Below are 23556 nucleotides of genomic sequence, written 5' to 3' on the forward strand. Positions count from 1 at the left end.
GGAGAGCATGTGGGCTTGCAGTCATTTTTATTTACTTAAACAATTTAATGTTATTGACATAGAAGGTCCAATTTACGAAAGTAAAAGTTTAAAAAAAGAAGTCTATTCCTGCCCAGGGGATCCTGTTGTCACAGCTCTTTGCAAAGGCCAGCATTTCACAGCGTTGCCTCTTGCATTCCCCTGGGCTATGGGAATTCCTAAGAGTCGCTCGCCTCGCAGTGGGGTCCTGGATTCTCACCACTGGCCTTCAAGACAGTGGGCTCCCAACACTCCAGTTCTCTTCTGGAATGCTTGGACTCTGAACACAAGTGTAAAGGGGTCACAGTGGGACAGGTGAGTGTAATACAAATAAATGTGCAAAAGGATTTAAAAAAAAAATCAATTTTCCTTTTCTGGACCTTTACATAAGGAGATCTATTTCCGGCTGCATTTTCCTTTGCAAGGAGCCAGAGAACGGACTCAATGTGGTGGGATGGCTTTGATTCAGTTGTTTTGGGAAGCACATTATCTTAAATATGTCTTCCACCCATGCAGTACTGCACAGAGTCGAAAAGGGTGACGGGGTCCTACCCACGTGGAGAAAGGAAGCACTAACAGCAAAATGACATTTAAAAGTTTGGTTATTTAGCAGATTTTAAGCAAATTATTCATACTGCACCCTACTTATAATTATCTCTATTACTGTGTGCCTATAAATTTATACATAAGCTCATAAACACACTATGCATGTGTGTTTGTCTATGTATAAATCAAGTATTTATAACACACACATTACACGGAAATACCACAGGGAGCGCTGACGTGAACACATAATCTGAATTCTGATATTATCTTTTATAACATAGTTCAAAATGTTTTCTAAAAAAGCCTGATTATGACATTGGTTCATTGTACAAGGATTTAGCTGAAGCTATGAGCATGATTATATATCATGAGATCTCAGCTGCTTGCATCTCACATATTTCATTTTGCTCTTCTAACTTCAGATGCTGCTTCCTGAATCTGTTAGCCTGCTTTCTCTCCTGGACTGCTTGTGTACACATTAGGGTCTCTAGTGGACCAAATCATGAACTTCAGAGTCAGAGTGCTTAGATTAAGTCCCAGGGGTGCCTGGAGAGTTCTAGCATGCCATTTAACTTCTCCAAGTCTCAATCTCCTCACCTCTAGAAAATGGAAATAATTTGCCAACAGATGTGAAAAGTGTTTGGAAGACTATTAAACAATGTATAAATGGAAACAACTGTCAGGCTGAGTTCAGGCTAGAGAATTAGGTTTGTCACCACTCCTGTGGTAGTTTTTTAATGAATTTGATGGCAGGCCCTATTCTGTGGTCTTTACATTGCAGAATGAGGAGGCCCCTTTTCTAAAAATTACAAGAGCATGAGAAGAGGGGATCAGGGGTGGAGACCTGAAGATAGTCTGTGGTTCATTCGGCTACTTGAAAAGCAATCTGGGATTCTTTCAACGCGAGATGTCTCTGCAATCAGTACATATTCTTGAGACAACAGAAGGAAAAAATAAATAATAATCAGCAATATAAATAACTATAAAACTTTGCACTTGCATAGAACCTTTCATTTCAAGACCTTGAGGGACTTGTCAGAAGGTAAAGACAATTTTTTATTTTTTATTTTTTGCTTTTTTCTCCTTCAGAGGAAAACACAACACTGGAACGGGAAGGGAATGCTCCCATCCTCTCATCTGCTTTAAACAAATCCTGCCCTAAAACTGCACATCCCACTTTGAATTTGATCCCTTAGAGTATTACCTCCTTTGCTCTCTGTTACAATAAAACAAGTAACTTCAGCTTCTTCCCCCAGAGCAGCTGACCAGTTGCGCAGAATGACAAACCTGTGTAGGTTTTCGGGTCATCACTGATGAAATCTAGAGAAGTTTTGCACAAATCTGCCTCTTCTTACTGCTTCACACGGCGCCACAGTGTTTTAACAGTACCATGGGTCCTTAATAGGATATATACGTGCAGGTATATATCATGGAGATATGGCTTTCGTTATATTATTATGTGTGTTCTGGAGGGCTTCTTGTCACCAGCAAAGAGAACAATTCAACTCCCATGCCTCCTAGGCCAGCGCAGAACTTGAAAGGGCTGTGGGGTTTGTCTGGTCCAAACCCCTTCACTTGACAGCAGATGCTACTGGATTTCCTTTTGTTCTCTGTTAATACACACTTCTGATTGTTTGAGAACTGGCTTTCAATGCCTATAATGGAAAATAAGGTGCTCCAGTAATTAAGGGCACAAGCAAAACTTAAACAGAGCAATTGCACCTTCAGAAACAAATATGAAATAAGATGACCTAAGTTGAATTCAAATCACTCCCTTTCAATCTGGCTCTTGTTATAAATATGTCGAGTTAGCAAAATTCCCCTCACAGAGGGTAGCAAGTTTTCTTGAGGAACAGAAAAATTTTTCTTCCTTGGTGTAACTGATCATCCAGATAACTGTAAATTTCTATTTAAATTTACATCCTCTTTTCTCAAAACCCCTGACCATGCCCAGAAGCACACCTCCAAAGCTTGGCCTGGGCATAGCCTCCTATTGGTATGCTGTGCCTAATTTTTTATTTTTACTTTTTTTTTTTTTTTAAATGCAGTGAAAACAACAAAACAGCATATTGACAACGGAGTACATTTAGAATGAAACCACTCTCCCAACCAGAGCCCAGAGCAAGGTCTCGGCCTGCGTACACCGAACATCACTGCCTGTGATCCCCCCAGGGGGTGAGGTCTCCTGTCCCTTGCGGGTTGATTTTGCCCTTCCCACAGTCCCACAGTGGGTGCGACGTGGTTGAGGATATCCAGGTTTCAGGGTCCATATTCATGTAAACCCATCACCACCATATGACCCAGATATATTTATACTCAGCTAATGAATTCCATTAGCCCCTAATTATATAAGTTATATCTTTCGTGGATCTGCTCTACGTATCAGGGGCACGACGCCTGGAGTGGTAGTTTCTGCACACAAGATATTAATTGACGAAGACCATGCACAATTTTGTTTGCACAGTTAAAAGGACGCATGGGGTGGAGGGGAGGGGATCGGAGGGAAGTGCTATCTGAAAAGTTCAATGTAAGAGAAACTTGCCTCCGCATTTAGAGCTTGTCCTATCTTTTCCAAGTTCTTGGCTTTCCCACCTGACCCTGAAATGATCTCTGGACAAGAATCCACCTATTTTCAACCGAACTTGACACAGGCTCAACGGATAACACTTGGAAAAACAAACCAGTGCCATCACCATGGCCTACAAAGACAAGACTGTTGGAACGTGTGGTGTGCCATCTTGCCTCCCGGAATCCATGTTTTCTCTGTACTACACTCTAGTGTTTCCGGTGATGGGAAAGAATAGTCCATGGCACAGAGTTCGACAGTCTTTTTACTCCTCAGAAAAGTCCTCGGGGGAAGGTGCCGAATACATTCCTCCCAGCTAACAGTCGCTGCGTTTTCTTGAGTTGGGACTGACGCCAGCCGATCCCAATGGTTGCCTTTGTTCTTCCCATACTGCGGTTTATAATAAATCGCCTTTCTCTCTGGTTTTAATCTCCCACAGATAAAAGCTTCCCAGATCGAACACAAGTTTTCCTTTCTCATACACAGGCTTAAGCCATCCCAAAACAATAAGAACGGTAATAATAGTAAAGAAATAGAAGTGAATCCATAGAAACTCTCGATGTCTGTACAGCAGAAGTGACAAAGTTGAAGTCAAATATTTGTTTTCCCTTTTTTTCATCCACATCAAAGGCAGGAATACAACAAGGCATTGTTAGTTGTGGTGGGCAAACCGGAGTGTCTGCTGATATAACAAATTAGGTTTGTTAAGGCCTTTGTCTATGCAGAGTTAATAGGAATGCAGAAGCCAGATTGATTCAGAAAGAAAGGGTGAGGATTTTGAAGCAGGGAAGACAAAAGATAAATAAAGGAAAACAAAACAAAACAAAACTAGGGAATAAACCAAAGGAGATGGAAAGAGAGAAAGAGAAAATGCCAAAAAGAAGTCCATACTGTGTCTACGGATGGAGAAGTACACATTGCTTCCCTCGGAAAGCTTCTCGGTGTCTTTGTAGTTAATACTGTCAGAGCGAAGAACAGCAGATTGATGGCATCCAGCGGCAGTTAAAAGACGTTCATCCTCTTGGCCCAACTGAGGAGGTGCTTTGGGAAGGATCGATCTGGGGGAGAGGGCCCTAGCCTAGGATATCCAGGTAGACCGGAGATGCCTTGGCCAAGTTCTGAAGGAGGGTGTGGATGCCCTTGATGTTCTTCCTCATGTGGGGCTCTCGCTGCCAGCACCCCAGCATCAGCTCATAGACCTCCTGGGGGCACGTTCGAGGTCGCTGCAAGACTCGGCCCTGAGTGATGCATTCTATCACCTGGACGGGATGGAGAGCAGAGATAGGGTCAGACCAGAGGGAAAGCAATGTGGATACGGTCAATGTCAGTGCAAAGAGAGGGCTGCTTTCAAGAAACTCGCTCAGTGTTTCCTTTTTCTCAGAGGGAAGAGAGTGACTGTTCTAGGTTGTTGTATCATGGTTAATTTGATGGGTTTATATCCATTTTTCAAGCCACACTGATTTCACCAAACTGGTGGAGAAATAATTTATCTATATGGAACACTCCCAAAGCACACCCTGCAGCTCCAATGTGCTTTAGTTTTACTGGCCTGAGATGGGACCAGGGTCACTTTTGTGCCATGGCGCTGACTGGCCAGGGAACCCCAGGGTACAGAAACGAGCAATCATTTTGGATAATGGAATTGGATAAAAGACAGACGTGGGCCTGAAGAAGTGAGGTGCCTGACCAAGAAGTGACGCCTCAAATATAGACATATTTGCAAAAGGATTAGAAAAGGAAAACAAAATGCTTGAGTTTTTCTCTAGAAGTAAATGTTCTGGTGAAATGTGCAAAAAGGAGAGAAGCTTGACACCTTATTGGAATAATACCAAAAAGCTAGCTGGCCTCTAAGGGTGCCGGAATGCCACATCTGCTATCAATTTACTAGATGAGCAACATGAAATGATTCCTGGGTCCCATCGCCAGAGAATCACAGGCGCATCAGCAAAAGCTGTGCTTTTCTCTTTCTAGAGCTCTTAAATTTGGAGCGTGACTATACTTTGGCCATGATATTTAGGTACATGGCAGGCCACTTGGGAGGTGCTTCTCCCAACAAAGCCACATGAGAGTGTGTCCTGACTTCCAGCCCAGGGATGCCTCTCAGTGTCAGCCCTCTAGGGGTCTTGGTGCCGCCAACCACTCACCTCATTGTTCGACAGCTGGTACCAGGGCTGTTTGCCATACGTGAAGATCTCCCACAATACGACCCCCAGGCTCCAGACGTCACTTTCGGTGGTGAACTTCCTGTACATGATGCTCTCGGGAGGCATCCAGCGAATGGGTAGCATCGTGTGGCCCCCGACCTGGCAGAAACCAAGGTGGCATCTGTCACCCGGAATCCAAGTTTCCACCATCAGGGGAAAAGGTTTGGAAGGGAGATGGGGACTTTTTTCCCTTTCCTTTATATGTATTTATTAACTTTAGATGTTTATAAGACATAAGGAAAATACGATTGGCTTAAAATCTCAAGCAACAGAGACAAAGGGCAAAGAGTGGTCAAAGGATTTTTCTCACATTATTTGCAATTCTTTCTTTCTCAAAACTAAACAGGCCCAGAAATGGTGGTTGGGTGGATGGATATTCATCTTGTATCAAACACAGACACACATACTTTCTGGTATGAGGATGACATGATCTTATAATTAACAAGATAACTTTGGCCAAGATAACAAAGTTTGTAGGGGGGTTTGCAACCAAAATGACCCACTGAGGAACTCTGCTTCCTTAAAAGGACTTTGCTTCCTTAGCAAGGCCAGAGCTTCCTTCCACTTTAAAGTGTCAGGAGAGTGCACAGAGCTGCCTTGAACATGTGTGCCACAACCCAGCAATGGGCAGAAATGATCGTTCCCATTTTACAGAAGGGGCAACTGAGTTTCAGGTTGCTATGGACACAAAGAAGTCCAGTCTTTGAACTCTGAGCTCACAACTTTCATCTACTACAGGACACTTCAGCTGAGCTTATTTATAAAAGTAAATAAGTAAGTATGGTTTTTGAAAAGGCCATTTTAGTAAAAACACCAAGGCTGAGGCATTGGATGTCAGAGCATTGAGCACAGGCAAAGACAACTTGGATCAAAGAGACTTGTTTATGATTTCCTACTTTCTGGAGAAAAACTAAGAATTCCATATATAGGTTTGTAGCCTATCAAAGCTGTCTGATTTTCCAACCAAGATGGGATTTCTGCACAGTAGCCCAATGGGTGGCAGGCCCTACTTTTCATGCCAGTGAACCCCAGCACAACCTGCCCAAATGCCGTGCTGATACCAGGGCAGTGGGTGAGCTCACGGGACAGCAGGAATTAGATATCCCGGACAACTCCCAGCCCCTGAATTCTGAGACCAATGCCACACAGAATTTCTGCCCAATTATAGTTCTCAATATCCATTTCTGACGCATTAAGGGAAGGAAATGGACTAGCGGTGCCTGAAAAATGCTGCTCAACTCCACTGTCCAAGGAGCAGAGAGTGTCAGAGATGTCTAATTTGCTTGGTGATTTCAAATGGTGCTCTTAGCATCAAAGAAAGCATGCATGCTTTTTCCCCATTCTCTGTACAAGGAATCAAGTCTGACAAGTCGAGACATAATTTGCTGGATCAGGGTTAAGGTGCCCCTGTATTTTTACTGTTCAGCTTTGAATGCACCAAAAGTTCATGCCTTAAGTGCAGGCTCGTTGCCTTCCATCAGCTTTCAATTTCCCTGCTCTCTCCTCATTCCGCAGGGACAGGAAGTCAGTGTTCAACAAGCACAGATTTCCCTCATGGAGCTACCTGGACATGCCTGTAGGTGATGACAATACTCACCACCAGGGTCGATATCCAAAACACAACCTGAGCAACATAGGCACTGACCAGAAAGGATGCTGGTGTTCATATTGGCACAGCCATATGGGCATGTTTCTGGCTGAAGACTTTCCTATGCTTTCAGATACTTAAAAACACAAAGGGTACCAAGGTGGAGTGGTCCCAGGTGCTGGCAGCCCACACCCCAGCACCAAGGAGAGGTGTTGTGGCAGTGCAGGGAGCTACATGTGCAGAGTTATGTGGAGTAAGGGGTCTCTGCCCAGGTTTTTAGTGAAAAAGACATAATTCTTTCTTTTATGGGAATAGTGAAATAATTGAAATTGACATATTGAAATCAGAATTAGAAAAATATTGAAATTGGATCATACATCCAATGTATAGTTGGTCTGTGGTACTGAAGAGAAGGCTTGGATATTTTGGACCAATGTGGTGTTCTTTTGGATACTGGACACTCAAAGTATTAAGAGCTAGTGCTCCACACGTGTTCCTAGGTCAGATGTGTCAAATATATCATAACCCGTAACCCTCTTCATTTCTTGAAGATTCATAATGCACAGAATTCCCTTGAAGTGTCTCAGGAGTTTGGCAGAAAGAACAGGTTTAACTTTAAATTGGTGAATTAAACCAATTTGGCTGTGTGTTTGTGCGGGAGTGGGAGAGAGATAGAGAGCCACTTACATACATTCCTAGAACTAGACAGTAAAAATCCCACTTTGGGACATGTTAACCTATGGAGATGCTAGGCTTTCCATTTTCTTTTTGTGTTCCCAGCTGTGGTGCAGTGTACAACACTCAATTCATGACTTTGGAAGGGGGTCAAAAGGTAGAAATTTTCAGTCGTAAAATAAATATGTCCTGAGGATGTAAGGTACAGCATGGTGACTAGAGTTAATAACATTGCATTGCATATTTGAAAGTAAATCCTAAAAGTTTTCATCAAACAACCAAAGACTGTAACTATAAGAGGAGACAGATGTTAACTAGACTTGTGGTGATCATTTTCAATATATACAAATAGCAAATCATTACATTGTGCACCTGAAATAAATATAACACTATATGTCAATTATACCGCAATTAAAAAACAAACAAAACTCTGGGCTCCAAAATTAACTTGACTAGTTGCCAAACCTCTCTGTGTCTTCATTTTTCCAGCTATAAAATGTGGGTAACAATACATACCTCCCAGGGTTAACTCAAGCAGACAGTATTTGTGAAAGCCCTTTATGGATTTTAATGTACTAAATGCTTTCAAGGTGTTGCTTCTTTCTCTGTAGCCTTGATTATCTTAGTTTCCTCAATGGGAAGCAGCCATGGAGACATTAAGAAGAGTCAACACTACAACTCTCCCCTACTCCTCGCTCTGCAGCGACAAGTACTCTGGGCCCCTCTGATTACACCACCCACTCTTCTGGATTCTCTGTCCAGTATTGCGAATGGCCAAAGAAAAGGCTCCTGTGTCCTTTAAAGGAGGGAAAAAAAAGATTCAAATTTTGATTTACAAGCTTTCCCATCTGATCATTTACTTTATGCTTGCAGTCTCTTCGGGACAGATTTTTCGCTCTAATTTTACAAGAATCCCCTCTGGGATTTCACGCATGCCATTATAAATAACACTTTCCTTGTTCTGATGTCAACTGGGTGAGTGGTGGGAGCATCCAATAAAAGTTCAGACAGGGTTCACAAGTTTTCTAAACCTGTTTAGAACAGCTCTGAATATTTCTTTTGCAGCCTTTTCTCAGGATTTTGAAGCATGTCACAAAAGTGGACCCAAAAAGTAAACATAGGGAAAAGAGCCACTGTGGTTACAAATTACTGTCATATTTCAGTCACAGTCACTGGATGGATTTTGGAACTCACAAAAGCACATGCTGTGCGGTGACAAACACAATGAGATATTTGTCTTGTATTGTGCAACTTGGCAATTGGCCCTCACACTCTTGCTTAAATATTTGTGAGATGGAATGTGATCCCAAGTATGACATTGGGAGTCAGCACTGCTGCTTTGACTGCCAGATATTCAGTGGTGCCAGGAGAGACCTTTCAGTGATGAACTTGGGTCAGGAACGTGCTCTTCACTAAACGCACCAGAATGAGCTGACGCAACCTGGGAAATCCACTTAGCTGGGGAGTTGACTTGGACTTGAAATTTTTATTTTCTTCAACCCAAGAGCCTGGGGTTTTACCTCTGTAATTAACCTCTTGCCACCACTTTCCCACCATAATCATCTGTCAACGCATAGCAGTTTATACCTTTACAAAGAATTTCTACTCAGTGATCTCACTTGAACCCAATAAATACCGTCTTGAGTAGACATCAGCTTGCTTTCATATTTTAAATAATGCCCCCCAAATTCAGAGTTAGAGTAGCTTATCTAAAGACACACACACACATAACCCCTCCCCACAGGACATCTTGTACTCACTCTGATGGGTCGCTCTGTGTTTCCAGCTTCTGTAGTCTCCAATTCATGCCCTCTATTCAGCCAGCAAACTCAGTTGTGGCTCCTCACAGGCCAAACCTACGCATGCCTCTTGGAAAGTTTGATCTTTCTCTTTTCCCACCTACTCTGGGAGGTCTTCTAAAGGCAAGTTCAAGTTCCATCACTTCAAGGAACTTACCCTCCCTGCTACAGCTCAGTGATGTTTCTAAGCACCAGGGAACCCAGTACCCCTTAGTACAGCTCCGGCAACACTGCAGGCATTCCCTACTTTTGCTAATGGAGCACATTCCTCAAGAGGAAAGACGCTGATCAGTTACGGCTGGCAAGGCATGGTGGGGGTTGGTTGGTAAGCAGATCATGTCTTCGAGTTTCTTAAGAGTGTTGAGATTTGCAGAGGAATTCTCAGTGCGTTCCTTCAAAGTGATCAGCATTCACTACTTTCCCATTCATCTGCCAATAAGTTCTCTAAACTCTTCATAGAACCAACCTTAGATTAAATGGATGGAAACTGGCTCACCTAATTGATGCTGCAAATAAGAACCATTCAATGAAATTCAAAACTTCTTAATAAAATGCAATCCAAAATACTGGCATTCACATGGGGTATAAAAACTCCCTAAGCTGTGTGTGAAATCTGTTCATTCCTCGATTTATTATCTGTACAGTAGATGGAGTTGTCTATGGTGCAGAGCTGGTAAGATTAAATCTAGGAATGAAGTTCAGGAAGATGTCATAATGAATAAAGAGGGAATATAGCTCTCTAAGATGTTGACTAGCATCTCATATCCTCTGAGGCTGGAGCAGAAGGACAGAGACCAAAGAAGAAAGTCAAACCACAAAAAAGGAAAGACTGAATGGTCCTCAGGGCTGCTAATCACTATGAATTGCTTAAATCAGTGAAGCTAATCAGAACAATGTCTGGAGCCAATGGCCAAAAAGAAATTCCATAGTGCCTAAAATAAATCAAATTATGGAAAATAATGAATTCTGTTTTTAAAACATCTACAAAAAGAACTGTTTGTTTAGCTCTTAATGCTTATTTCCTTGACACCTCATAATTTTGATGGTGACATGTATAGGATGATCTGGTTTAAAAAAAAATTGTTCTAGGACAAATACCTAGACCTAGGCATCCTTTAAATCTACCTGTTTGAAAGGTGTTAAGACAATAAGTCCTAGAAAGAATACTAAAAGGCCATTGGTAAGATGTCTTGTGTCAGAAGTGTTTTATAGCACAGGGAGCTTAGCATGGTGTTCTGTGATGAGCTAGATGGGTGGGATGGAGCATTGGGAGGGAGGTTCAAGAGGGAGGGGGTATATGTATACATAGAGCTGATTCACTTCATTGTATAGTGGAAACTAACACAACATTGTAAAGCAACTATACTCCAATTAAAAAAAAAAGTCAATTATTTTATTATTTTTAAATCAACTTGGGAATATCTAATCAGTTCAACTACAATATTTATTTCTTACCCAAGAAATACTCTTTGGGTACATTCTCTTTGGTCAGGTTGTAAATTTTGAATATTTCCCCATGGCTTAATAAATAATATAGTTTATTTTTCTACATTGGAAAACTAGGACTTAGGAAGGTCAAGGAACTTGCTGAGTAAGTAGTGATATGAATTGGTGACCAGCAGTATTGAAGGCAGCTCTCTATCCCGATATTATTCATGCTGGGACCCTAGGTTCTTACTTAATTTTATACAAATATACAAAGCATCTTTATCCCTGGTACAAGTTTATGAGGAATGCTCAACCCATTTTCCAGATGCCTTGGTTGATGAGAGAGGAGGTACAAGCATCTACTCTCCTCCTTGCTCCTTCACTGTCTTCTCTTTCAACATCCATGCCTCTCAGTGTGGACCCTCCCAGTCCATTCCTGATTCCCTTTCTTAGAATTTCCTCTCAAATCTTACTTGTCCTATACAATGGAATATTACTCAGCCATAAAAAGGAATGAAATTGGGTCATTTGTAGAGACATGGGTGGACCTAGAGAGTGTCATACAGAGTGAAGTAAGTCAGAAAAAGAAAAGCAAATATCATATAATAATACATATATGTGGAATCCCGAAAAAATGGTATAGATGATCTTATTTGCAAAGCAGAAATAGAGACACAGATGTAGAGAACAAATGTATGGCTACCAAGGTGGAAAAGGGTGGGGTGGGGGGAATTGGGAGACTGGGATTGACACATATACATTATTGATACTATCTATAAAATAGACAACTGATGGGAACATACTGTATAGCACCGGGAACTCTACTTGATGCACTGTGGTGACCTAAGTGGGAGGGAAGTCCAAAAGGGAGGAGATATCTGCATGTGTGTGGCTGATTCGTTTTGTTGTGCAGTGGAGCTCTAACACAGCATTGTAAAGCAACCATACTCCAATTAAAAAAATATCTCACTTGTCCAGTCCCATGTCAAATACCAACGTTGCCTTTTGTCTTGCCCAATTCCTTTATCTCTCCGGAGGGTCACGCTTGTCCTCCCCACAACTCATTCCCCATCCACAGTGATGCCTAGTCTCCCTTCTGTGTATATGAGAGGCATGGTGGCAGGCTGGAGCCCTTCTGTAGACCCAAAGCAAATGCCTAGCTGGCTTTGAAAACACTGGTGATTTAAAGGTAAGTAAAGCAAATCTGGGACCTTCTAAACTTAAGTAGCAAAGACCAATGATGCCTGCGAGGCCACTTGCAGCTTGTGGTCTTTACTCAGTGGGTGAGTGATAACTTGTTTGGAAGCCAAACATTTTACTCCCTTAGAAACATGCAGGCCAAAGGGCAAGCCCCATTAAGAGATGATTAGCTGTCAGAGGCTTTTGGCCACATTAAATATTGAAGAGGATCCTAGACCTCCTTGTCACACCCTACACCTGCTTGCTTTGTTGCAACAGTTTCTCCTGATTTGTTCCTTAAAAATTCATGATAGCTGTAAACTTTAAGAAATAGCTGGACCTTATTTACTTATTTATTATGTATTGCATCTGTAATATAAAGTTTAAAAAAGGAAAGAGAAGCAATTTGTGCAAAATCTTTTCCTTGGAGAACCTGGAACCATTGTGGTCAGACTGTGGGCGCTTTATGATAACATCCAGGAAGATCAGGGTTCTCCTATTACAGTGAGTGATGGGAAGCTTCTGTGGCTTGTGGCTACTGAACCAGGGGATACTTCATGGGGAGTGATTCAGCCCTTCCTGCCTTGCCTAGAAAGCCTGAATGAATGAAACTCAGGGAAGGCAGTCATGAATGAACGGGGTCAGGAAGGGAGTGCTGGGGACAGCCTGGTTGCCCTCTCTCTTACAGTGGGAAGTGATTATCGCTACACCTGAAATTGCTGTTACCTGCAACCTAGAAAATCTTCCATTATCTTTTACCATTACCAATTTGGTCATAGATATAAAGGTTGTGACTTACTAACTACAAGTCAAAAGTTTTTGAATTAGTCAAGAGAGGGTATGCTGGACCTCATTGCTAACAATATTTTGTGAAATTTTTTCCATTGAGAATTGATTTTGCCTTTATTCTACCATGAAATCATAATACAAACAGTGAAAAAATAATAATACCTTACACTTGTATACATTTTTTTTGTTTTTTTCATAGCATTTCCATATGCATTCATTCTATAATAACGGTAGCTATCTCAGAATGTGGTTGTGAAGATTAAATGAATTGATATTAGAAAAGGTTTGTGGTACCATCCTATGATGCCATTTGTATGACATTCTTGAGAAGGCAAAACTATAAGTCTGGAAAACCTGTGGTTGTCAGGGCCGGGGACTTGGAGGTGGGGGCTTGTCTTACAGAGGCATGAGGGAATTTGGGGGCGTGATGGCAATGTTCTAAATCTTGATTGTGGTGGCAGTTAAATGACTGTACTTGTCTTTTACTCAGAACTGTACACTAAAAAATGTGAATTTTACTATATGTAATAATAAAGCTCTTAGAAAAACACTTGGTACATAGTAAAAGTGCAAAATATATTAGCTGTTGTTGTTATGCTAAGTGTTTGATTTTCCAACAGTCCTCTAGGGTAAGTCAGGTATGTTCTTTTATCTGAATTTAAGAGATGAAGAATCTCCAGGCCCAGAGACAAAGTGACCTACCCAAGACCACACAGCTAAGAAGTGGTAGAGTCTACACCAGGACCCATCTCTCCAAACCAAACACATTCTGCCTCATGTCTGACATGATGTCTGGCTTAGGGCTAGGAAAGGCTCTCTACATTCATTTGCTCAGGCTGCCATAACAAAATACCATAGACTGGGTGGCTAAAACAAGACATTTATTTTCTCACAGTTCCAGAGGCTAAATGTCCACGATCAAGGTTCCAAACAGTTCAGTTTCTGGTGAAATCTCTCTTCCTGGCTTACAGATGACTGTATGCAGCTTGTGTGTGTGCAGAGGGAATGTGAGCTTCTGATGTCTCCTCTTACAAGGACACTAATCCTATGGGATGGAGGCCCCACCCTATGACCTCATTTAACCTTAATTACTTCCTCAGAGACCCCATTTTTAAACACAGCCCCACTGGGGGTTAGGGCTTCGAGAGCTGAGTTTTGAAGGGACACAAACATTCGGTCCACAACACTCTCCTTGTTGATGCCCCCCCTTCTGATTCCAGCACACTCCAAGGAGGAGCAAGAACAGCTTCCAATACTAGGAGCTCTGGAATTGTGGTCCCGAATGCAGATCTCTTGCCCTCTGTCAGCATTTTCATGTCCCTAAGTTAAGGCTCAATGCCACTGCTCTCTTCCCTCTTAGGGTACTCTTGATGGTTTCCCTATTATCAACTGATTCTAGGGCATAGAAGATGCTCTTTTTCCACAGTAGTGCCCAAATTCAGCTTGTTTCCATGGCAAACCTTAGGGCAATCTCAGTCCTCACCCTGTACCCTCACTGCACCCAACTCCCCTGGGGGTAGCTAAGGGAGACTGAGCAGACCCTGGAACTCCCAGGGATGTATAGATAAAGGCAGAAGGGCTTCCTGGACTTCATGTCACCTCAAGTGACATCCCTCATGGGTCCTATTGTCTCCTGCTTGTGCACTATATACACTTTCAAGAGCCAAGAGCCCCAGTCTTAGAAGTGATTATAGTTTCACCTTATTTCACATTTGCCCTAATCAGGAGCAAAAAGTCTTCTCTCAGTAAAGTTTAAAACCGCGATCACACCCATGTTTAAGAATCACATTGGGATCTAGAAATGAGGATTCTTCATTTTAACAGTAAAATGAAATTAAACAGTGACAACATCTCCCTTCTTCTGACTGCCTCCCCAACCTCACCCCACTAACTCTTATCTATTTTGATGGGGAGTTTCCTGAGTGTCTCAATGGGAGGACAAAAGCTTTGGAAAGAACAAAGACAGCATGCAGCCTGGCGTGTGGTCACTGTACTCCTGCATCACTAGGTAATGGGAACTTGTACATTCCAACCATACACGTCTCATCAAGCTACCATTATTTTAATGTTCAATATTACTGAGCTTTTTATGACTACCTGAGCATTATGGTTTTTGCTTTGTTTTGTTTTTTTATAAATTTATTTATTTATTTATTTATTTATTTATTTATTTATTTATTTATTTTATTGGCTGTGTTGGGTCTTTTCTGCTGTGCGCAGGCTTTCTTTAGTTGCAGTGAGTGGGGGTTACTCTTCGTTGTGGTGCGCAAGCTCCTCATTGCTGTGGCTTCTCTTGTTGCAGAGCACGGGCTCTAGGCGCATGAGCTTCAGTAGTTGCAGCACTTGGGCTCAATAGTTGTGGCTCACAGGCTCCAAAGCACAGGCTTAATAGCTGTGGTGCACGGGCTTAGTTGCTCCGCAGCATGTGGGATCTCCCTGGAGCAGGGATCGAACCCGTGTCCCCTGCATTGGCAGGCGGATTCTTCACCGCTGCGCCACCTAGGAAGCCCCACATTATGTTCTTTAACCCAAGGGATCATCTGACTCTTTAGTACTTGAGACCAAAGCATTGCATTCTTTTATAGTGAAAAGCCAACAGGGACTGACATGTGGTGAGCAAAGACAACCAGGAAAGGAGGAACCGTATAGATTCATGTCACTGTCTATGTGAAGGTGATTGCATTATGCTGGTTTAGTACCAAAATACCAATGTGAAATTGTTTCTATGGAAATAACTCAGAAAGGCTGATATTCCAGCTAGATTTAAGTAAAGGAAGAAATCAGTGATTTGCCAACAGAGTAGGGGGGAAAGCTTTTCTGTACCTGAAACAGCACTCTCCATCCCAGCTGTAATTACCATGATTCTTGCTGCTCTCGAGGCATCATGTCTAGGATGTGGACAGATTGGGTTTCTGGCTGGACACCACCATTAACCCCAGCTTGCTGGTGAACACTGAGGACGCACCAGAATGTACATTCCACCATTAACCTGAGATGAGAACTTAATACACCAGAGCCAGTTAAAAATGTAAAGGTTGTCTTCCTTCCCAGTTCATTCTGATACAGAAACCAATGACTCTGTCCACATGAGGGTAACATTAGTGGGAAAGTTGCTTTCTCCAGGGAGCTCTGAATGCCTACCTGGCATCATTATGGTCCTTTTCTGCTACTTCTCTGACATAAGAAATGCATAGAGATTGTGACCTTGGTTATAAAAGACACTGTGACTTCTTGTGATGATTGTGAGAGCTAAGAAATCATGTAATCCAACTAACTCTCAATTACTGAGCCCTGTAGCTGTGTGAGATGTTCTGTGCTAAAGACATCACTTACACTTAAAACTCATTTTTTCATACCTCTCCCAACATACCTACAGATAAAATATACCCATGGAAAATGCACATATTATAAGAGGCAGTAGTTTTGTGATTGTGATACTTGAACTCAGTTTCTGACCAGTGGTTTTCCTCTGCAGAGTGGACAGCAAAGAGTTAATAACAGTGGCTGCTCAGTGTTATAGAAAACCAGTGTGCTGTCTCTGGGTGCCTCTCAAACCATTCCACCAAAGCACCCACAACTGCAGAAAGAAGTAAAAGACCAGGGCAGTGGGGAGGAATTGGGATCATGTCTACAGGCCTAGACCAAGGTGCTCATCTGAAATTTCTTTAAAGTCTTGTATTTCATCTTTAGCATCTAATATAATTGTGGCATTCGACTCCACAATATGACATGAAAAGCCATGATTTTTCCACAAATCATTTATTAAAATTGATGCTTTAGAAACTTGGGCCATGTTGATTTTGTGGCTTCATGAGTCTCTGATCTGGACACACCAACTTGTGTCCAAAGTCTACCCAGATTCCTATTTGAGAGGCACAGGTGGCAGAAAGTAAAAAGGTTTTGGAGTCAACAGACCTGGTTTCCTGTTCTAGCTTAGCTACTTACTAAGTGAGTGTAAGTAAAATATTTCATATCTTAGTGTCTTTCATTGCATATAAATAGGAATAAAACCTTATAAGCCTAGGGACTTCACTGGTGGTGCAGTGGTTAAGAATCCACCTATCAATGCAGGAGACATGGGTTCAGTCTCTGGTCTGGGAAGATCCCACATGCTGCGGAGCAACTAAGCTCCTGTGCCATAACTACTGAAGCCCGTGTGCCTATAGCCCGTGCTCTGCAACAAGAGAAGCCACTGCAATGAGAAGCCCGTGTACCACGATGAAGAGTAGCCCCTGCTCACTGCAACTAGAGAAAGTCTACTCACAGCAATGAAGACGTAATACAGCCAAATAAATAAATAAATAAAAATAAATAAATACATAAATAAATTTTTTTTTAAAAAAGAATATTACAAAAACCTTATAAGCCTAAGTCAAGCCTATACCCTTCCCCAATAGGCTAAGTTCTAGAAAAGGTGGTAAACAACCCAATGGCCAGAACTAAGCAAAAAGAAATATTCAGACAATAGTCTTAGGATAATAGCAACAAGCCTGCACCAGGATCCTGCACAGTCCTGAGGGGCCCCTTTCCCACTGTGGTCCATGTACATGTTATCTCCTGGAGCTGCTCAACATGCTGTCCTGCATCAGAAGCCTGGGGGTCTATTCTGGTGCTCACAAGACTCTCCATGTGACTTTGGCCAAGTCATTGCCTCCCTCTAAGCCGTAAGTTTTTCACTTATAGAATGGAGACAATAATACTTACCGTGTAGTTATCTGTGAGGCTCAAGTGAGGTAGCTGAGATAAAATGGTTTATGTGGTAACAACCAATGCACGTGACTTTATCTTAGTACATTTCAACCCATTTGCATTTAGTGTTATGTGCACTGTGGGGAACAACGTTGGATGAGATTAGGTCCTGGTCCTCGGGAGCTTGTTCTATAACCATAATGCAAGATGGGAATGGATACCATAGTGGAAATGTGACCAACTGCTAGGGCTCATGATACTGGTGCAGTTTGGCCCACTCCTTAATCCAGTGATGCTTTCAGCCCCCTTCCACTACGAAGTTGATATGAGGATGTCCCAACAGTTGCCACCAGGTCCAGAGGGTCACAGGAAAGGAGACTATTGGGAAAGAGCAGGAGAGAAAGTTGTCAAAGAAGATCAAGGTCCTGATTCCCCACTGAAGTTCCCTGAGAAGGGGTTGGCCACACTGCCCCAAAGAAGCTGTGGTGTCTGGGGTGTGTTTAGCTTTGTGGCTAACATTCAACATCCGGATACTATATACTGCAGGCATAACCATGAACTTCACACATGTTATCCCACTGAGCTGCAATGAATCACAAGCTGAGCCAGTGCAGGGATGCACAGGACACAACAGTCAAGGATCACCATCAGCAGTATGGGACAGAGATACTGCCTTAACCACGGGGGTGGGGGTGGAGGTTGGTGTCACTTTTCTCCCTTATTAGAAGTCCTGAAGCATGCAATCAAGGGCTGGTGGGACTCTCAGAAGTCCTTCTGAGGACCTCCTTCAAAAGGCATCTCAACTCTGTTCACTTCTTTCCACCCCTATTTTGATCTCCCAGTTAGGTTGTTTCCCTCGCTCTGCCACTATGACAGCCTCCTAACTGGTCTATCATTTTCCTTCTTACCTTTTCCCAAACCATGGTTCATACAATAGCCAGAGCAAAATTATTAAATATTGATGGTATGAAATCATTTGGTTTTCTGCTATAAACTCTCCAAAGACTTCCCATTGCCTTTAGGATAAAATAAGAAGTCACTGGAATGGCTGATAGCACCCTGGTTGATCTCAGTGCCTCCTTCCCCAGTCTCTTCTTTCCCCTTTGCCTGGCAGTAAGCCATCCATTCTGGTCTTAAATGTCCTTAGCACTGTCTCACCATTGGTCCTTCACACATGCAGCGCAAGTTTCATCTGGCTAACTTCTACTTGTCCGTTGGGACTAAACTTAAATATCATAGCTTAACCATCAAAAGCAAGTTAGACTCTCAGGTAGCATTACTTACTTTCCCCTCACAGCATCAATCAGTAGCAATGATGTGATTATTTATGTGGTTATGTGCTTGCTACCTCTCTCTGCCTCTGAGCACAAACTTCCTGAAGGAAGCACTAGCCAGTGCTTGGATGCTCAACAGATATTTGTTAAATAAAACAGTTGCATCTGACTGCCCAGGGACATGGTCTTGGTGGATAGACAATACAGTATGAAATAAATATGAAAGAAGAAGGGACTAAAGCCCCAAATGCAGCATCCTGTCAACCCTCCCCAGGGCTGTCAGAATAGAGCCCTTGGTGCTAAAGCCCTTGGAGCCCCAGAGCCAGGGGGAAAAGGAAAAGACGGACAGTAGTCAATTTGCTTTAGAGAGCAACACCCGTTTCTAATTTAAACTGTAAATAAGGAATGGAAACAGACATGTGTTGCACACAGAGTAATGAACATATGGGATCATTTACCAAGAAAAGCCATGGAAGCTGAAGATTAATGAGCTGAAGTGACACCTTGGTGGAGGAGAGGGTGAGAGGGTGTGGGGAGGAGTCAGAGAGTGGAAGGGCTGGGTGTCCTATCCTGTGGGTTCCCGTCCCTTTGCTCACCCTATGACATGTCCCATCAGCCATGCCAACTTCCCTTGATGAAGACATCCCACTTACAGCAGCCCCCACGTGATCTCATCAGAACCTCCCCATGGGAGGGGCTTGCGGGAGACAGATGCTTGGAGACGGGAGAGGCTGGTCTTAAAGTTGCCTTGGATGGCACCACCAATGCTTTGCCTCCACAGCTGGAGAAGTAAAGGGGGCAGATAGAGATTCACAAGAGGAAGTCCGAAGTCCCCAACCTCCACTCAGCATCACCCCTGCCTCCTGTATCAGCTGCCTCCTACTCTCACCTCCACCATAGCTCCACAGCCTTAAATCCTGAGCAGAGTGCTTGGAGTAACTAAAGTCTGGAGAAGTTCAACTAAAAGCCAAAATCCACCTTCAAAGGACTATCCATTTCCATCTCAGCAGATGATATTTTAAAAAGCTGTTATAACATGCTTTGGATTCTCAAACACTCATTGCACACAGTATATATTGACTCTTTTTTTTTTATCACTGGGTTGATAATCATTTGTTTGCTTTGGTATCATTCACTCATTCAGCAAAAATGTATTGAGCTACCTGGGCTGGGTGCTGAGCAATAGGGCACTGGGGTGTGGACACTCATCAGCTCCATGTTCTCATGAAGCTCTCATTTTAGTGAGAGGCGCAGACCACACATCAGTAAACAGATATCTATGCCTGATGATGCCAGAGGGTGAGAAATGCCGTGAGGGAAAGGAGGTAAATAGATGGAAAGCCTAAAGGGGCAGTGATATTTTAGATGGGTAGGTCAGCAAAGGCTTTTCTAAGCAGGTGAAATCTAAGCAGAGATCTGAATAAAGTGAAAGAACAAGACATGCAAACATCAGGAAGAAGGGCATTTCAGGCATTGGGGTCAGCAGGTGCAAAGGCCCTGAGGTAGGAACAATCTTGATGTGTTTGAACAGTAAGGGGACCAGTGGGCTGTAGTGACTATATCAAGCGGGTGGTAGGTAGGAAAGGGGGTGAAATGTTGCTGGGGCTGTCACTGGTAGGGTTTTATGTAATGGCGCAGCTGCACTGGGTGTCTGTGTGTATGTGTCTATAGTCGTGTATCTGTATCTGTATCTATATGTGTATCTTAACTTTGATATCTAAATAATATGCTACATCCAGATAGTATTTTAAGGCAAGCTACTCAATAATTTTTTAAAGCAAATACATAATCTATGACCTATCGTTACCATTTTCTAAGTAGAGAAACTATGACATAGAAACCCAAGGCCACAGTCAGAATCAGGGTCTGAGGTGACAGTGCAAGACCCCAAATCCACGAGTCTTATCTCTTTCTCTTTGATTTTTGCCCCTTGTTTTGCACCACTTTCCTAAATCCACCTGATGAATGACCATCCATGCAAGCCAGCTAAAGACATTATCAGCCACTTTCTCTGAGTCGTGTTCAGGAGGAAATCCCTTCTCCCCTGATCCAGACAAGTCGACAATGACATCATTGCATGCAGCAATAACCAGTGCTTTCTTTTGCAGGAAGTGATGGATTTAGGAAACAAAGTGAGTCTGACCATGTGAAAGTCCCCCATCCTTTCTTTCAATGGAAGAAGGAATGAGGATGAGAGGGATCCTATTACTTCTAGTCCCTTAAGTAGCAAGATGCATTCCTGAGTTTCTCAGGACGATGAGTTATAGCCCCCTTGGTGCTTAGCTTTAGGATTTATGCCAATGGTCCCAGCATACTTCTCTCTGTCAGTACATAAGTGGGAAGCTCCCTCCACATTACCTTGTTTTTCCTGATTATTCTCCTAATATTCTATCAGTTATACGATCACATCACTGCTGAGGTCACCTCCTGACTCCTAAAACAATTTGAGTTTCCTTTGAGGAAGAAAGCTACCCTTGTGGTATCCCAGGGGAGAGAGAAAAGATTCCACAGCCCTGAAGTCATTAATGCTGGTCTGTTAGTGTTCTTTCTTTGTATATCTTCCTTCCTGACTCTCAATCCCCTCGTCAACTCCCATAACATTTTTTTTCTGCAAATTCCCTCCCAAGGTCTCTATCCCTGGCAATTATATTTTGTTTATACCAAATCATCCATTTAGGTACAGATCATTGGCATTTAGGATACTATATTTACTGGTTAATATCTACTTGACTTCATTTACGGAAATAGCTTGCATGAAACACATAAAGGTCTTCAAGCACTACTATCTACTCTGTAAACACAGACTCAGGGATAACAATTCTCTTCAGCCCTGAATTTGTCTTTTGAGATGAAGACAAGAACACTTCAGAGAAGGGCAAGGTTTATACAGGACAAACAATCTACTACAAATTAACTGAACACCGTAGGAAAAGGCAGAAATGATTCCCAACTTAAGAACATTGAACTTTAAAACAATCTGTCCCCCTTCCAATGGTGGTGTGTCTTCTGCTTACGTAAAGGTTAAATGTCCTCATATTTCTTCCCCCTTGTGAATCCCTGTCCCTCCCTCCATCTTCGCTATCCCCCAAATAGCACCACTCTCCCCACCGACCACCACTATTTTTGTTCAAAGCTAAAACCTAGGAGTCACCATTGATTCTCCCTCAAACCCCATATCCAAGTCCTCATCAGGTTCTTTCAGCTCAACCTGCAAAGCATGCCCTGAATGTGACCACTTTCTCATTTCCACTGTTACCACTTAATCCAAGCCACCATGTACATGTACCCGCACTGTTGCAATAGCCTCCTCTGTGCTCGTCTAGCTCCACCCTCCAAGTGCTGTCCCAACTCAGAGGGCAACTGATCTGAGTTCCTCTTATCCTAGCCTGGCCTGATGTTGAGGGCATCCTTTGAAGGATGCCTGCTCCCAGAAACTCCTTCCTGGTCTTGGAGTCTGCCACCTCTGCCTCATAGGAATGACTCACTGAGTGACCTCTCACTTTGCCCTGGAGTCATCTTTTAATCTTTGTCCATCACCATAACCAGATTTGAATAAAACCAAATCCTAGAGCAGTCAAATAACCAAAAGTATATGCTCAGGTGGTTAGTTCTTCAAGGGCTGTATTTGGTAAAACGTTTGAAGATAGCAATACTTATTTTTTGAGGAATTTGTGAAAGGCTTTTTATTCATTTGCTAAACAGGTTAATGGTCACTTCATCGCCTCCCTAAATTAAATCACTAAAGTTGCACCATTATTTTAAAGTGGGAAAAATTTACCCCTGGAGGGAAAAATTAGGTTCAGCAGTAAAGGAACCCAAAGTGATCTTTATAAAGTAAAACACCGTGGAGAGACAACAGCAAGTAATAGCATCTGGGAAGCCCTGCACACCCACACATCTGAGGCTCACACCAGCCATGAACCACAAGCCTCACGGGTCAGGTTCTTAACGATCTCCGCTAATGAAAACTCAGCCAATCAGAACTGGTCTCATTCTGAGAGTTATCCTCTTGGGGTCTTCAGAAATTACGACCAGGCTTGCCTTGCATTTATATCACCCACGTCCTGGTCAGGAAAACTAGGGGCTGGGCAGTGGGGGTGGGGGGTGGGGGGTGGAGATAGGAGTTTATTCAGCGGGAGGGAAGCAGGCTAAGGTGTGACCAAACATCTTCAAATGAGGAGGCAGGATCATCAGGAGAATAATGCCTGTCCACTCGTCCCCAAGGGCAGGTCAAGAAAGGGTGAGGGTGGATTTTAGCTCAAGCATCTCAAGTTTGATATAATCAGCTTTTGACATGAATGCCAATCGGTCATTAACTGCTTGAATGCTCTGATGAGGGCAGCTGTGAATTCCCCCTCTGATGTCCTATATTGAGATACCCAGTGGGGCTTTCCCAGTTGTCCCCTGATTTAAAAATTCCAGGCTTCAGCTGAGGGAGAAGGAGTTCCGGGTACCCCACATTCTAGAAAAAGTCTCTATATCAGTTGGTGTCCAGCATCTGAAAGCTGGACCAGACTCCTGTCCTCATAATACATAAAGTCCTTCAGTAACCACCCCCCACCTTATATACCTCCCCTTTCTCAGTCTGTGTGGGGAGAGAACTGGGGAGGGGAGTGAGCAAGAGTAATGGGGCTACTGGTTTAGGAGTCATTGGTGGAATGTTCCTGAAGAGAGGTCATTTCCTTCCCTCTCCTCTCTGCTCCCTCCCATCTTCAACCTGAAATCCAGTAGAAAAATTCAAGAGAATCCCTCATGAAGACTGGGGTGCCTTAAGTAGGGGAGACTGGGACCTGCTTTTGCA

At 42.9% G+C, this 23556-nt stretch overlaps 1 protein-coding gene across 3 annotated transcripts in view; it reads right to left on the reverse strand.

The window, feature by feature from the left end:
* Positions 1–4203: 4203 nt before the first annotated feature.
* The window catches only part of NTRK2 (neurotrophic receptor tyrosine kinase 2), a 345813-nt gene continuing 326460 nt past the window's right edge, over positions 4204–23556 (reverse strand). For all 3 annotated transcript variants that reach the window (XM_057722523.1, XM_057722521.1, XM_057722520.1), the window contains 2 exons: positions 5275–5433; positions 4204–4389 (listed from right to left, as the gene is read on the reverse strand). In XM_057722523.1, coding sequence (XP_057578506.1) covers positions 4204–4389; positions 5275–5433 — 345 coding nt within the window. The remainder of the gene's footprint in view (positions 4390–5274; positions 5434–23556) is intronic.

This window comes from Hippopotamus amphibius, chromosome 2 (assembly GCF_030028045.1).
Source record: "Hippopotamus amphibius kiboko isolate mHipAmp2 chromosome 2, mHipAmp2.hap2, whole genome shotgun sequence".
Classification (NCBI taxonomy): domain Eukaryota; kingdom Metazoa; phylum Chordata; class Mammalia; order Artiodactyla; family Hippopotamidae; genus Hippopotamus; species Hippopotamus amphibius.